This window comes from Elephantulus edwardii, unplaced genomic scaffold (assembly GCF_000299155.1).
Source record: "Elephantulus edwardii isolate Elephantulus edwardi_28Jun2011 unplaced genomic scaffold, EleEdw1.0 scaffold00212, whole genome shotgun sequence".
Lineage (NCBI taxonomy): Eukaryota > Metazoa > Chordata > Mammalia > Macroscelidea > Macroscelididae > Elephantulus > Elephantulus edwardii.
The window spans coordinates 2587642-2601265 of record NW_006399962.1 but is presented as its reverse complement, the minus strand read 5'-3'; the positions used below and the strand labels follow the sequence as shown (position 1 = coordinate 2601265).

The window sequence follows — 13624 nt, the reverse complement described above, 5'->3', positions numbered from 1 at the left end:
AACCTCCCTTCTTGGTGTTGGTCACCCAGCTTTTCAGCTCGTTCTCTCAAACTCCCCTCACAGCACCGCATCCCTTCCTTTTGCTGCTTTGGGATTCTTTTCCCCCTCTTGGCCAGAAGAGACCTTCCAGAGGGCACTCTGGGGTGGATCATCCCCGAGAAGGCTGGCTCATGAAGGAAAAGCTATCCTCTGGGTTTGTGGAACCAGAATGCTTAAACTGTCAGGGTCATAGCCCAGGACTCCACCTGCCAGCACCCCTGTGCCTCTGTCCAGACAAGATAGGGCCAGAGACCACCTATGGAAGAGCCCGAAGGAAGCTACTTCTCCAGTGTGAGCCCTCTTCTCTAAGCTGGCCTTGGAGCAGTGACCAAGTGTGTGCACGCGGGTGTGCGCATGAGTGTGCATGCCTGTGTGTGATTGCTTGTGTGGTGGGAGCAGGCAGAGGAATCTGAACTTTAGAAAAGAGGAAAATAATGCGGTGAAGGGGGGTTGGATAACAAAGGATTTTGCTTGCAACTAATAGTCTCCAGCTGCAAAAATACCAAAGGGAAGGCTAGGCCAGGATGGGGACTCTAATTCTTGCCATTTCCTCACCGGCCTGCTGAGTGAGCCCCTGCCTGGCCTTTGGGGAGGTAAGAGAGGGAGGTCACTTGGGCTGTCCCACCTCCCAGCCCAAGGGATGCTCTGCTGTCTCCTTCCCAGAACAGGAGGGGAGCCTTAACATCCTCAGCCACGTCTTGAGGCTGGGGGATGTCTGTGGTGCTGCCCCAATCTCTGCAGGTTTCTTCCTCCTTCCCTTTTGCCAAAAGAAGGGTCGATGGGGAGCAGGGCAGGGTGTAGCCAGTCCTGAGCCGGGCAGTGACTCAGGGAAGCCTCAGGAAGTTGGAGAGAAGGATGTAGCTGTGCCAGCTGGTGCTGGGAAAACAGCTTCAGACGATGAAGCCCGCAGCCCCTGCCAGCAGCCCCAGACCTCCACCATGCCCATCAAGGAAAGGGCACACAAGCCTGTTTGCCTTCCAGCCGCCCTGCTGACTGCCTTGGGCGGCAGGCAGGTCGCCCCCTTTGGAAGCTTGGTTTCCTTGGGCTGTGGCCCAGCAGCATTCATTTTAATCTGTTTTCTCAATGCTAACAGTGGGGGTGGGAGGAGGCAGAGAATTTGATCACCTTTCCCCTGAGTGAGTCTCCTCTTGCATGACCAGGACCGACCCTTCCCAGGCATCTCCCCCTCTCAGGCCTGGTGAGTCTAGAGCAATATTGGGGGTCCAGGAGAGGGAGTGGCTGGACTCGGGGCTGCATTTATGTGTAACTTAATTCTCTTGTCATCTTGGGGCAGAAGATTGACAGAGGGGACCTGAGAAGGAAATGAGTTTGATAAAGACCTCAAGTTGACTCTCCCTCCCTCCCCCCGGCCCAAGTCCTGTGACTCTGAGTCAGTGTCCGGATCCAGCCAAGTTCTTTGGGAGCCGCGTTCCTGTTCCCTTTGCCCCCACCCCCACCCAGTGTGAGGAAACAGCCAGGAGTCCTGGGGGGGAGGGGCGGGGAGGGAGAAGTTGAGTCAAACAAGAAGTCATTATACCTGTGCTATGTAGGGCAGAATAGGCCTTCCTGGCTTCAGTGAGGGGATTGGTGGATAGGTTTCAAACCGAGGCAGGTCTTCCAAAGATTTCTTTACATGCTGGAGAGGTTTTTAGAGGTGAATTGCAAGGTAGGGTTCAGCTGGGGATCTCTGCCTCCTAGACTGTCTGCTGCCCTTGTGCCACCCGCCTCTCTTCGGCTCTTCTCCCTGGTTTCTTCCATCTCCTTTAGAGCATTTTCTTGGACTGAGTATGAACCTTTGGCCTCCAGCCTCTTGCCCTCCCCCTGCCCTTCTGAAGCCTCTCTCTGAGCCATGTCTCAGTTTACCTCAGGGCCCATTGATGGACCTCCTGCTATGCTTCATCTTAGCCCCCTTTCTTCTGACCCTTCTGAGGGAATGAGGAAATTGAGCAATAGAGACACTGAAGAGAGTGTGAGAGCAGAGGAAGTCTGGTCTATGACAGACCTTTTGCCGCACTGGACCTTCCTTTTTTAATTTCTCTAAGCCCCATATTTTGAAATACTCTTCTCTCAAGCTGGGTTTATTGATAATTACTCTTTTTTTTTTCTACTTTCAAAATTCATCAGCGTGTATAACTTCCAGTAAGTGCTTTTGGTTAGCATGAAATAACTTGAGTTGTTCTGCAAAGTTGATAAAAGCATGAAATACCTCGAGTTATTCTGTAAAGTTGATAAAAGTCTAGCCCAAACCAAAGATATGTCATGGTTTTTGTTAGCCTTAGTCTTATCTCAAGTAAAAGCAGATTTAAAAAAAAAATGAAATGAAATGAGCTTGTGGACCTTCCCCACCACCATTTGGTACCCCAAGATGGTCCATGTTTAAGAATGGACTGGAGTTGAAAAAGCTTGTCCATTAACTCACTGCTCAGCCACCCAGAGCACCCAGTGCCTCTGTGTCTTCTGTGGGGACTAGGGGAGGCTATGGGAGGGTCCTCAGAGACTTCTCTTTGTAGACACTAGATATGTGGAAAGATTAAAAAAAAATAGCAAAGCAAAACATGAAGCTGCAGATAGCTCCCCCAGGAGCCCCTGGAAGGGAGCTTAGCCATGGCCTGCAGGTAAAGTAGGGCACCCCAGAATAGGCAGACTTCCAGCGTGGGTTCCGCATCAGCAGAGGAGTGGGCATGTCTGTGGAGGACCTGTCCCATACCTCTTTCATGCACACTTTCTAGATGTGGAACAGATGGCCATTGACTGGCTGACAGGAAACTTCTACTTTGTGGATGACATCGATGATAGGATCTTTGTCTGCAACCGAAATGGGGACACCTGCGTCACCTTGCTAGACCTGGAACTCTACAACCCAAAGGGCATTGCACTGGACCCTGCCATGGGGTGAGCATGACTGGGGAGAGGGAAGATCTGACCCCTGAAAGGTGGGCGGCAGAGGCTGTAGCAGAAGGGCCAGTGCCCCAGGCCCCAAGCCCCATTATACATATTCCTTATCTACAGGAAGGTGTTTTTCACTGACTACGGACAGATCCCAAAGGTAGAGCGCTGTGACATGGATGGGCAGAACCGTACCAAGCTGGTCGACAGCAAGATCGTGTTTCCTCATGGTATCACACTGGACCTGGTCAGCCGCCTCGTCTACTGGGCCGATGCCTACCTGGACTACATTGAAGTGGTGGACTACGAGGGCAAAGGCCGACAAACCATCATCCAGGGCATCCTGGTGAGAGCTGTTGTCAGTTTGTTGGGGTGGAACCATTATCCAGGGCCTCCTGAGAAGGGGGAGCCGTTTTAGGAGAGCTCTTCCAGATTATAGGAGGACAATGTGGCAGCACTTTGTGGGGTGAGCATGAGCTATTCAGAGAAAGAACAGGATGTGACTTCCCATCATTTTAGAAGAGAACTTTTTTTTTTCATTTCATCCTTACAGCTTCTTGTAGATGAGCAGGAAAGTGGCTTCGTTCCCTTTTGGTATTTGAGAAAAGCAGAGTTCAAAGAGGCTAAGTGATTTGCCTGAGGTTAAATAGCTGGAAACTAGTATTTAACTTAGCCTGGAAACCTCAAGGCACAGAAGCAGCACCTACATTCTGGGATAATTAGGATGACCAATCTCCCATCCCAGTTTGCCTGAAACTGCCCTGGTTTTAGCCCTGAAAGTTCTATAATCAAGTATACTCCTGGGTCTTGAGAAAGCCAAGATGGTAGGTCCCTGTAGGTACATTAGAGGTAAGTGAGATCTTGGAGCAAGCATGAGTTGGGGCCTAATGTCAGGCTAAGGGTGTTTTCTAGAAATTTAGGCAGAATTTAGGGCCCAGGTATAAGTCAATCTGAATTCATGAAAGCACCTACTTTGTGCATACTTCTGTGAGGGACATGGTTCCAGCCCACAAGAGGTTTTAATAAGATGAGTCCACAAAACTCCACACCACACATTGGACCCTGCTGGGAGACAGAATGTTGAAAGAGAGACCTTCTCTCTAGTTAGAAGATTCCAGAAGGTCCTCAAAGACAGGATGGTGCAGCCTTAGGAAGATGTGGGGTTTCAAACTTTAAAGTGGGTTTGAGGACATAAATAGTAGAAGCTTGATCAGGAAGCTCAGGAACTTCTCAGGAGTTTCCTTCTTGTCTCATTTAACCACCTCTTCCTGTTTGACTCAGATTGAGCATCTGTATGGCCTGACTGTGTTTGAGAATTATCTCTATGCCACCAACTCGGACAATGCCAACGCACAGCAGAAGACGAGTGTGATCCGGGTGAACCGCTTTAACAGCACTGAGTACCAGGTCGTCACCCGTGTGGACAAGGGCGGTGCCCTTCATATCTACCACCAGCGGCGGCAGCCTAGAGGTGAGCTGGCCCCCACAGCCCCTCCAAAGCAGATGGCATCCCCAAATGTCTCCAAGTGGAATCACGATTTCTCTGTGGACCCTAATTCTTCCCAATCATGAACACTTCCAGCACCACACCCAGGGCCCCTCCCTGCCCCTCAGCTTTCCCTGCCAGCCCCTCCGTTCTCTTCATGCTCCAGATCCCCCTCCTCAGTTCCCTCTCTCAGTTCCTGACCAGCAGTGTGACTCTCCCCTGACGACTGAAGTTCTTGGCCCAATAGAGTCTGCAGACTGAGTTATTGGAGGAGAGCATTACAGTCCTGCGGTGTTTTAAATCTAAAATGGGACAAGGGCCCAAAGAAGAAAGATGAACGGGGGAATGGAACAGCACTGACTCACCTCTCCACCTGCCCCCAGTGAGAAGCCATGCCTGTGAGAATGACCAGTACGGAAAGCCAGGCGGCTGCTCTGACATCTGCCTGCTGGCCAACAGCCACAAAGCGAGGACCTGCCGCTGCCGCTCGGGCTTCAGCCTGGGCAGTGATGGAAAGTCATGCAAAAGTGAGTGACGTGCAAGGACAAGTGTGCATGCACGCGGGGGTCAACAGGACAGAGGCTTCCCTGTTAGCCCATGATGGGCTGGCTACCACTTCCCAAGAAGCTGAGACACTTTCCCCAGTTTTACCACCAGCAAGGCACAGGCAGGACCTTAGCTCCCATCCAAGAGCAGGGCTGTTCCCATCACCCCACTCAGGCTCCACAAGACTGAAGGGGCTCGTTCGTTCATTCATTCATTCATTCATGTCACAGGCATTTATTGACCATTTGCTATGTGTCTGGAGTACATGGGTGGTTAAACACACTGGGGCTAACTAAAAGGATAAAGATTTGAGCTCACCCTGAGGCTCCCCAGAAGAAAAGCTTATCTGCTTCCAAAAACATTGGCCTCTCTCAGGAGAAGGCATTTGAGCCGAGCTCTCAGTGACGTGAGAAATTTGGCCCAGAAGAAGATAGAAGGAATTGGATGTGCAAAGGGCCCTGGGGCCCTCATGAGCTTTGCTTTACATGTGAGCAGAACAGCACAGAGGCTAGTGGGACCACTGGTGGTAGTGAGGGTACATGAGAAGAGTGGGATTGGGTTTTATTCTAATTGTGATGGGCAGCTATTGGTGATAAGGAGAGAGGTGACGCGATTTAATTCACATTTGTAGAGAGCTCACACTAGCTGCTGGGTGGAGGTCAGTAAATGATTGCAGGCTATTTCAGTGGCTGGGTGAGAAATGATGGTGGCTTGTTCCGGGGTGGTACTGAGGAGTGATCAGATTTTAATGCAATGTGAAATGCTCCTTTCAAGCACTTGCCCCTCAGTCTCTGGCTCAAACTTTGCACATATCACCCTTCCCCCATGCCTTACTCTTGGTCAACCCCAGAGCACTGGGTCTGTGTGTGAGATCCATCCATCAACTCAGAGCCCTCACAGCCCAGGATTGTCTGGGCCCAGCAGCACCTCTGGCCACAGGGCCTTTGAAGGGATAGTGGTCTCAGGTGCCTGTCTGATTTGTGCTGCTTCTGCTTGTGCCACCCAGAGCCGGAACATGAGCTCTTCCTGGTCTATGGCAAGGGCCGTCCAGGAATCATCCGGGGCATGGATATGGGAGCCAAGGTTCCAGATGAGCACATGATTCCCATCGAGAACCTCATGAACCCCCGGGCCCTGGACTTCCATGCTGAGTCAGGCTTCATCTACTTTGCTGACACCACTAGCTACCTCATCGGACGTCAGAAGATCGATGGCACTGAGCGGGAAACCATCCTGAAGGACGGTAAGACCTTGAAGTCAGGGGGAGTGTGGGTAAGACCCCCAAGGGACATGGCCCACCCTGGGCGAGAAGCTACCTAGGCTTTGGGCATCTTGTTCTCAATGCCTTCCCATCATGGAGAGTCTCTTGCTGCTGGCTGCTGGGCTTGGTTGGCATGGAGATGAGGGGGATGGACAGGTTGACCCCTGAATGACCTCCTTCTTGGCGGAGCTGAAAGAGGCAGGAGGATGGATGGGGTAGGCCGCGTGGACTGTCCCTGCCAGGCCTTGGGAAAACTAAGGGTCCCTCAACCATTGGCTCCAAGCCGTGGAGCATCACACAGTACACAGCACACAGCCTGGAGACGCCTGAGGCTTGGAATCGGAGTGGGGCCTGCTGAGTGAGAGCGCGCGCGTGCGCGTACACACACACCCACACACACACACAGATCTTACCACCCTGCCAAAAGCTGCATGCTTACATGTTCTGAAGAAACAACATGTTGTGTGTTGAATCGCGTGTTGTCCCCTGAGCTCCATAGGCAGATCAGCAGTGCACTGTTGGAGATATGTACCTAGGAGACTCCTGAGCTCTGTGAATTCTGCCCCTTCGCTACCTCACAGGAGAGGGCTGCCTCGCTGGCCAGCCAGCCAGCCTAATATCAGTAACTACACTTCGTCCCGATCCCCACCCCCCACGGCAGCTTGGAGAATCTTGGCAGTCAGCAATCATAAGACTGAGGAAATAGAAAGTAACTCCTTACGGAAAAAGATTGGGGTTCCCTATGCCAGGGCAACTGCTATTTAAAGGATGTGGCAATGAAGCTTCTGCTCAGTAAAAAATCACTTCCTAATTTATTCATTTTGTTAGTTCAGGAGTTTTAGGCCTGGGACATGGCGTCACACTTGTGCCCAGGACCGGGTGCCCAGCTGCCCACCTCAGCACACGCCCAGACATGCCTCACATCAGCTGCGTGGGTTTACTGGATTGCATGTCTGTTTGGAAAGACTATGCCTCACATAGATGTAGCAACACAAATGGTCATCCTCACCCCTCCTCCACCACTGTCCCCATGCCCATCCATTTGCCCAGGCCACTAGAGACTAGAGACTCCCCATACGCCAACTCCCCAACTTAGACCAATTCCATCATGACCCTTTGCACCCTCCAGGCATCCACAATGTGGAGGGCGTGGCTGTGGACTGGATGGGGGACAACCTGTACTGGACAGACGATGGGCCCAAGAAGACCATCAGTGTGGCCAGGCTGGAGAAAGCCGCTCAGACCCGAAAGACCTTGATTGAGGGCAAGATGACACATCCCAGGGCCATTGTGGTTGACCCGCTCAATGGGTGAGTTGTCCAGGACTTGAAAGAGAGGTGTCAAAACTGGCGTATCTCAGAGACCTAGGGGATGGGGCAGAGGGTAAAGTCAGGGGAGGACATTGGGGCAGGAAGACTTGGGCAGAATTCATGTCCGAAAGCAAAGGAAGTGTCCATGTCCTCTGGAAAGTGAGAAGTGATAAACACATAAACAGTAATAAATTCTTAGACAGTAAAAAGAAGTCCCAGCTTCCCTTGCCTTTAGAACGGGATTGCGTTCCTCACTAGACTGGGGACTTGTCTGGTCTTATCCTCACCTCAGTTGTTGGGAGATTCTGACTCGTTGGCCTGCTGTCTATTCCTCAAACACCCCAGTGACTCTTCCTGCCTCAGGCCTTTGTGTTTAAGTTCCTCTGCCCTAAACTCTTACATGCGTGAAAACCGGGCCCCTGCTCAGCATTGAGCTTCACCTCAAATGCCAGTTTTTGAGAAAAACTCTCCCTGACAGTCACCCCACCTGCTCCATCTCATCACCCTGTTTTATTTCCTTCATGGCTTTTGCCACTTATAGGTATGTCCTTGTTCCCTGTCTGTCTCCTCGGTGAAGTGTGAGCTCCAAAGAGAACAGGGTCCCTGGGTGCCTTGACCTCTGCTGGGTCCCCAGGTGCCCGACTCACAGCATGCATTGGATAAATATTTACTGAACCGAGGAATAAATGAGTGAAATGTGTGGTCTGGGGTGAGCAAGACAGGAGAACCCTGCGAAGAAGGGCTCTGGGGATAGTGTAATGGTTTGGAGTCACAAGGATAAGGATGCCCCATAAGGCTTTTCTCTGCTCCCCACAGGTGGATGTACTGGACGGACTGGGAAGAAGACCCCAAGGACAGCCGGCGAGGACGGCTAGAGAGAGCTTGGATGGACGGTTCACACCGAGATGTCTTTGTCACCTCCAAGACAGTGCTGTGGCCCAATGGGCTGAGCCTGGACATCCCTGCTGGGCGCCTTTACTGGGTCGATGCTTTTTATGACCGAATCGAGACCATATTACTCAATGGCACAGACCGGAAGGTGGGTATGCGTGCCCCTGTCTGCTGGTGGCTCACGTGTGCATTGCTGGGCTTTGCTTGCGTGTGGGTGAGCTCTGTGCGTATCTAAGGACGTGGGCTTTGTGTCTTATGGGGAGTATTGTGTGAAGATTGCCTCTGTTGGTGTATGTCTGTATCTGAACATGCTGTCAGTAGGCTGGGCCACCCATGTACACAGTTGGGTGCGTACATCCTGTGCACATATCTGTGTGTGTCGAAATGTACACACAGCATGCTGTGACGTGGGTCTGCACTGCCTGTCTGTGCACTACAGAAGTGTCTTTGCCCAGATTTTCAGTGGCTGGTTTTTCAGAAACCTTTGAGGCCTTTCTTGTGAAGTGGACTCTAATGTCCAGCCTTTTAGCTAGCAGCCACGTTATCTGTTCTCACCACCCAAGGACTGACTCCTGACCCTTAGCAGTGCTGCTGTTAACTGCTATTAAGTAGGCTCCCAGCCCATGGCATTCCCGTGTATTAAAATAGAACCTCTCCACAGGGGTTTCTTAGTGGTAATCCTTACCGAAGCATAATGCCAAACCTTTCATCATGGCTTTGCTGGGTGGATTCAGACTGCTAGCTTCTCAGTTGATGGTTGAGCGTGAACTGTTTGCACCACGTAGGTCCCTTCTAGGGAGCTCTGGTGTCATAATCTGTGGGAAGTTGTGCTTCTAACCCAGAGATGGTTCAGATCCACCAGTGGCTCTGAGAGAAAGATAGGCAGTCACCTTCTGTGCAGTTTGCAGCCTGTAAAACCCTGCCATAGGGTCAGGTACGTGTCACTTCCCGCTCAAAGACAGTGAGCTTGAGTTTTGAGGTCCCCTTGTAGACCTTGATGAATTCTGATGCCGATTATTGGACAGAAATATGAACAGATGAATTCTGGCTGCCTGTTCAGTGCTGTGTACATGTATCATGTGTATGCGTTTGGGGGCGTGTGGATGAATTTGAGTGAACAGTCTCATCCTTGCTGGGCATAGGCTGAGTTTGGAGCCTGCCATCCAAGGAGTAGCTTACTGTGTGCAGAGCTGTCACCGCCAGGACTCCAGGCTAATAGAATCACACTCAGACCAGTGTAGACAAAGGGAGTCTTCCAGGCCCCGCCTCGGGCTCCCCTGTGTGCTCTTCAGTAGCACCCTCTCCATTCCTAGATTGTGTACGAGGGTCCTGAACTGAACCATGCCTTTGGCTTGTGTCACCACGGTAACTACCTGTTTTGGACTGAATACCGGAGTGGCAGCGTCTACCGCTTAGAACGGGGAGCAGGAAGTGCACCCCCTACCGTGACCCTCCTGCGCAGCGAGCGGCCCCCTATCTTTGAGATCCGCATGTATGATGCCCAGCAGCAGCAAGGTAATCCTCTGGGGCTGGATCTGGGGGTGCAGGATGGGTACTAGCCAGGGCTGGGACAAAGCCCAGATGTGTCCTCCTAGAGGGGGTGAAGCCATCCCCAGAGATCCCAGCCTCTGATTACTGTGACTCCGTGTGCCCATCTTCCTTCTGGCCCCATGTCTGCTTCTCTCTTGTGTCAACGTGTTCTTCCTCTCTCTGTTTCCTCCATTTCTGTCATTCTGTTTGTGCTTCTCCTCCCCAATCCCCTCATTTCTCCTTCTGATCCTGCCATAACTGATCCCTTACTCCTCTCTGTGGCCCCTCCACCCCGCAGTGGGCACCAACAAATGCCGAGTGAACAATGGCGGCTGCAGCAGCCTCTGCTTGGCCACCCCTGGGAGCCGCCAATGTGCCTGCGCCGAGGACCAGGTGCTCGACTCGGATGGCGTCACGTGCTTGGGTATGAGGGCTGCCCAGGTGGGTGAGGCGGGGAGCAGAGCTCAGAGGCAAAAGGACTCGAGGGCAGGGGAGGCCCAGGGTCCCAGTCCAAAGTTGAGGAGGTGAAGAGGGCACTTGTGGGGGCCTAGGAGACAGGAGTGAGTGAAGGCTCTGACACTGGGAGGGGCTTTGAGGAGCACTGGGGACTGGAGGGTCTTGTGAAAGCACGAAGATTAGAGGAAACTGAATGAGGAGCCAGCACTGCCTTGGAAGGAGGAAAATATTCCTCACTCCTTTGAAGATCTTTCTCTATTAATATAACAGAAGTCCGAAGAAATTGGAAATTTGAGAAGAGTGGAGAGGGGAAAAGTCCAAATTTCACCAACAGAACACTGTATTACTAGTCTAAGTTACTGCTGGCAAGTTGGAACCAGCCCATAGCTGACTTTCCAGAGGCTGCAGATTACACGAGAGGACATTGCATATTTTGCTTATAATGAGCCGCTGGCAGGTTCGAACCACCAGAGAGTCTCCACCTTAGGGAGCTCTGGGCACCTAGTGGCAAGAAGCTGCTCTGCAATCCTGAAGGCACATGGTTTGAATTCACCAGCTCCTCCATGAGAGAAGGGTGGGCAGTCTCCTCCTGTGTGATTAACTGCCTCTGAAAACCACCAGAGGGTCAGCTATGGGTCAGTTCCAACTCTACGGTACAAAACAACATACCTCCTTCTGTGTTATATGAACAGAGACTCTCCACCTTTGGGTTAACAGGGTGAACTCCCTACAGACTACACCACCAGAGCTCTCTATATTATTTATACTGTGGTAAAATTCAATCCCAACTCTTAGGTAGGATTTCTACAGAGTTATAATCATACTATGTATAAAATGTCTTCTCCATTTTTTAGCTCATTTGTGTCAGAAACATTTTCCATGTTACTATACAGCATTAAGTAGAGCCTTGTTTTTTAATTAAAATAGATTGTGCACATTGTAAAAGTAAATAAGTAAACAGTACTAAAAATATCAAGTAATAAGTAAAAATCACCCAAACCCCTCCACCCATACATACCATATTTTCACACAAATAACATGCATGTTAACATAGTTTTTTAAAAATTACCCAGCCCCTCACATGGTAGTTTCCAATGTACACTGTATGTGGGACCATATTTAAATGATGTGTTATAGGAAAAAATATGGGTATCTCCTGTTACCATTTGGGGGCATATCCTCCCAAATAGTTCTCTGTGCATTTACTTTTACATAAATAAGATTGGGTTGCACTGTTCTGCAACTCAACAGACACGTGCCCTACTATAGGGTGTTTATTTTGGTTCCAGTTTTGTGTTACTGTCACATTTACTGAACATAAAATATATATTATAATATACTGTCATAAAACATTCCCCATGCAGGAATTTAGCTGCTCCTTACCATGACCCTTTCAAGAAGTATTTTTATCTCCATTTTACAGATGAAGGAATCGAGGCCCATAGTTAAGAGTAGGGACTGAAGCCCAAGAAATCCGACCCAGAGCCCATCTCTTAATCACTCACTCTGCTATTTCTCACATTTCCATGCACTCCCCACACAGATGGCTTAGGATAGAGTCACAGAATGAAAAATGAGTCAATGGAGCCTCATCACGTGGCTGTGGAGGGAATGATTGAAGTCAAGTGGAGGGCAAGAGCATTGGCAAAAGGGAGGGCCTGGGGAGCAAGGAACTGAAGGGCCAGAGTAGTGGAAGCGTCTTCTGTGTCGATGTTGAAATCACCAAGAATTAAACCAGGTGCGACTTTAGAGTGACATCACACCCTCAAGGAAATGATGAGAAGCACCCAGGGGCCTGTGGAAAAGAACTTGGTATCATTTGATTAAGAAGGACAGGCGGTAAAGTTGAGTGTTCAGCTGCTAACCAGAAGATCAGTGATTCAGTCCATGCAGAGCCTCCAAGAGAGAAAGGCCTTAGCCGTGTCTGCTCCCTTCCAGATTGCAGCCTTGGAAGTCCTGTTGGGAGGTCTGCTCGGCCTGTCAGGCCACTAGGCATTGGAATCAACTGGATGGCAAATAGTAGCACAGGCTGATAGCGTGGGTGTCAGCACTGTTTTTTTTCCAGAAAGTAGGGAGGAAACACAGTCAGTATCCCCCTGAGTGGCCCACAGAATCTGGACAGAAACAGCCACCTGACCCTCAGACTTCTGGGGAGGTTCAGGGATTGGAGCAGTGAGGGAAAGACTAGAAAGGGTGTGTGTGTAAGGATGTGGAGATTAAGCTGCTGGTAGTCTCAGGCAGGTGGTAGGGTGAAGTCATGAGTATTGGGGACAGGACGGGTGGTGGCAGCTAAGTTTTGGGGTGTATTTTGACTGCTGTTGGTGGAGTTAATGAACGTGTGAAAGCAAGGGGCCAGGCACCAGGGTGTGGCCTCAGGAGTCCCAGAAGTGACTTCCAGCAAGCATGGGGCACAGGGATAGGTCTGCTTGGCAGCTTCTAAGCACCTGTACCTGACTTCCTTCTCACACCCTGCGGTGCCCACAGCAAACCCATCCTACGTGCCTCCACCTCAGTGCCAGCCAGGCGAGTTTGCCTGTGCCAACAACCGATGCATCCAGGAGCGCTGGAAGTGTGATGGGGACAACGACTGTCTGGACAACAGTGACGAGGCCCCGGCCCTCTGCCGTGAGTCACCCTCCTGCCCTGCGGGGCAACAGGCCTGAGGAGCCAGAACAGGGCCTCTGGCCAGCTTTGCTTTGTGGGTGCCAGTGTCCGGGCAGAGAACTGGGTCCACCCTCTCACTGACTGTGCTCTGCCACCTCCCCAGATCAGCACACATGTCCTTCGGACCGATTCAAGTGCGAGAACAACAGGTGTATCCCCAACCGCTGGCTCTGTGATGGAGACAATGACTGTGGGAACAGTGAGGACGAGTCCAATGCCACTTGTTCAGGTGTGGAAGGAGGGGGTAGACAGCACTGGGCATCTGACAAGGAAATGGGGACACAGAGAGCAGACAGAGGGGTCTCAGGAAAGAAGGAGGGAGGAGAAGGAAGAAGAAGTGAGCTCAGATGTGAAGGAAGAAAGGACCATGTGCTCAGGCATCAGAACAGTGGAAGGGGAAGGCCTGCTCATCCCCCCTTTCCGAGGAGGACAGGGTGCTCCCACCTTCCCAGGAGGACAGGGTGCTCCCCCTTCCCAGGAGGACAGGGTGCTCCCCCCTTCCCAGGAGGACAGGGTGCTCCCCCCTTGCCGAGGAGGAAAGGGTGCTCCCCCCTT

The 13624-nt window shown here is 51.3% G+C and overlaps 1 protein-coding gene across 1 annotated transcript in view; it reads left to right on the top strand.

Moving 5' to 3' along the window:
- Positions 1–13624, top strand: part of LRP1 (low density lipoprotein receptor-related protein 1) — an 84977-nt gene that overhangs the window by 23115 nt on the left and 48238 nt on the right. The window contains exons 7-17 of the mRNA XM_006897601.1: positions 2769–2931; positions 3049–3271; positions 4207–4396; positions 4795–4938; positions 5964–6200; positions 7348–7528; positions 8345–8567; positions 9733–9934; positions 10248–10373; positions 12890–13030; positions 13173–13298. Of these exons, the coding sequence (XP_006897663.1) occupies positions 2769–2931; positions 3049–3271; positions 4207–4396; positions 4795–4938; positions 5964–6200; positions 7348–7528; positions 8345–8567; positions 9733–9934; positions 10248–10373; positions 12890–13030; positions 13173–13298 (1956 nt within the window). The remainder of the gene's footprint in view (positions 1–2768; positions 2932–3048; positions 3272–4206; positions 4397–4794; positions 4939–5963; positions 6201–7347; positions 7529–8344; positions 8568–9732; positions 9935–10247; positions 10374–12889; positions 13031–13172; positions 13299–13624) is intronic.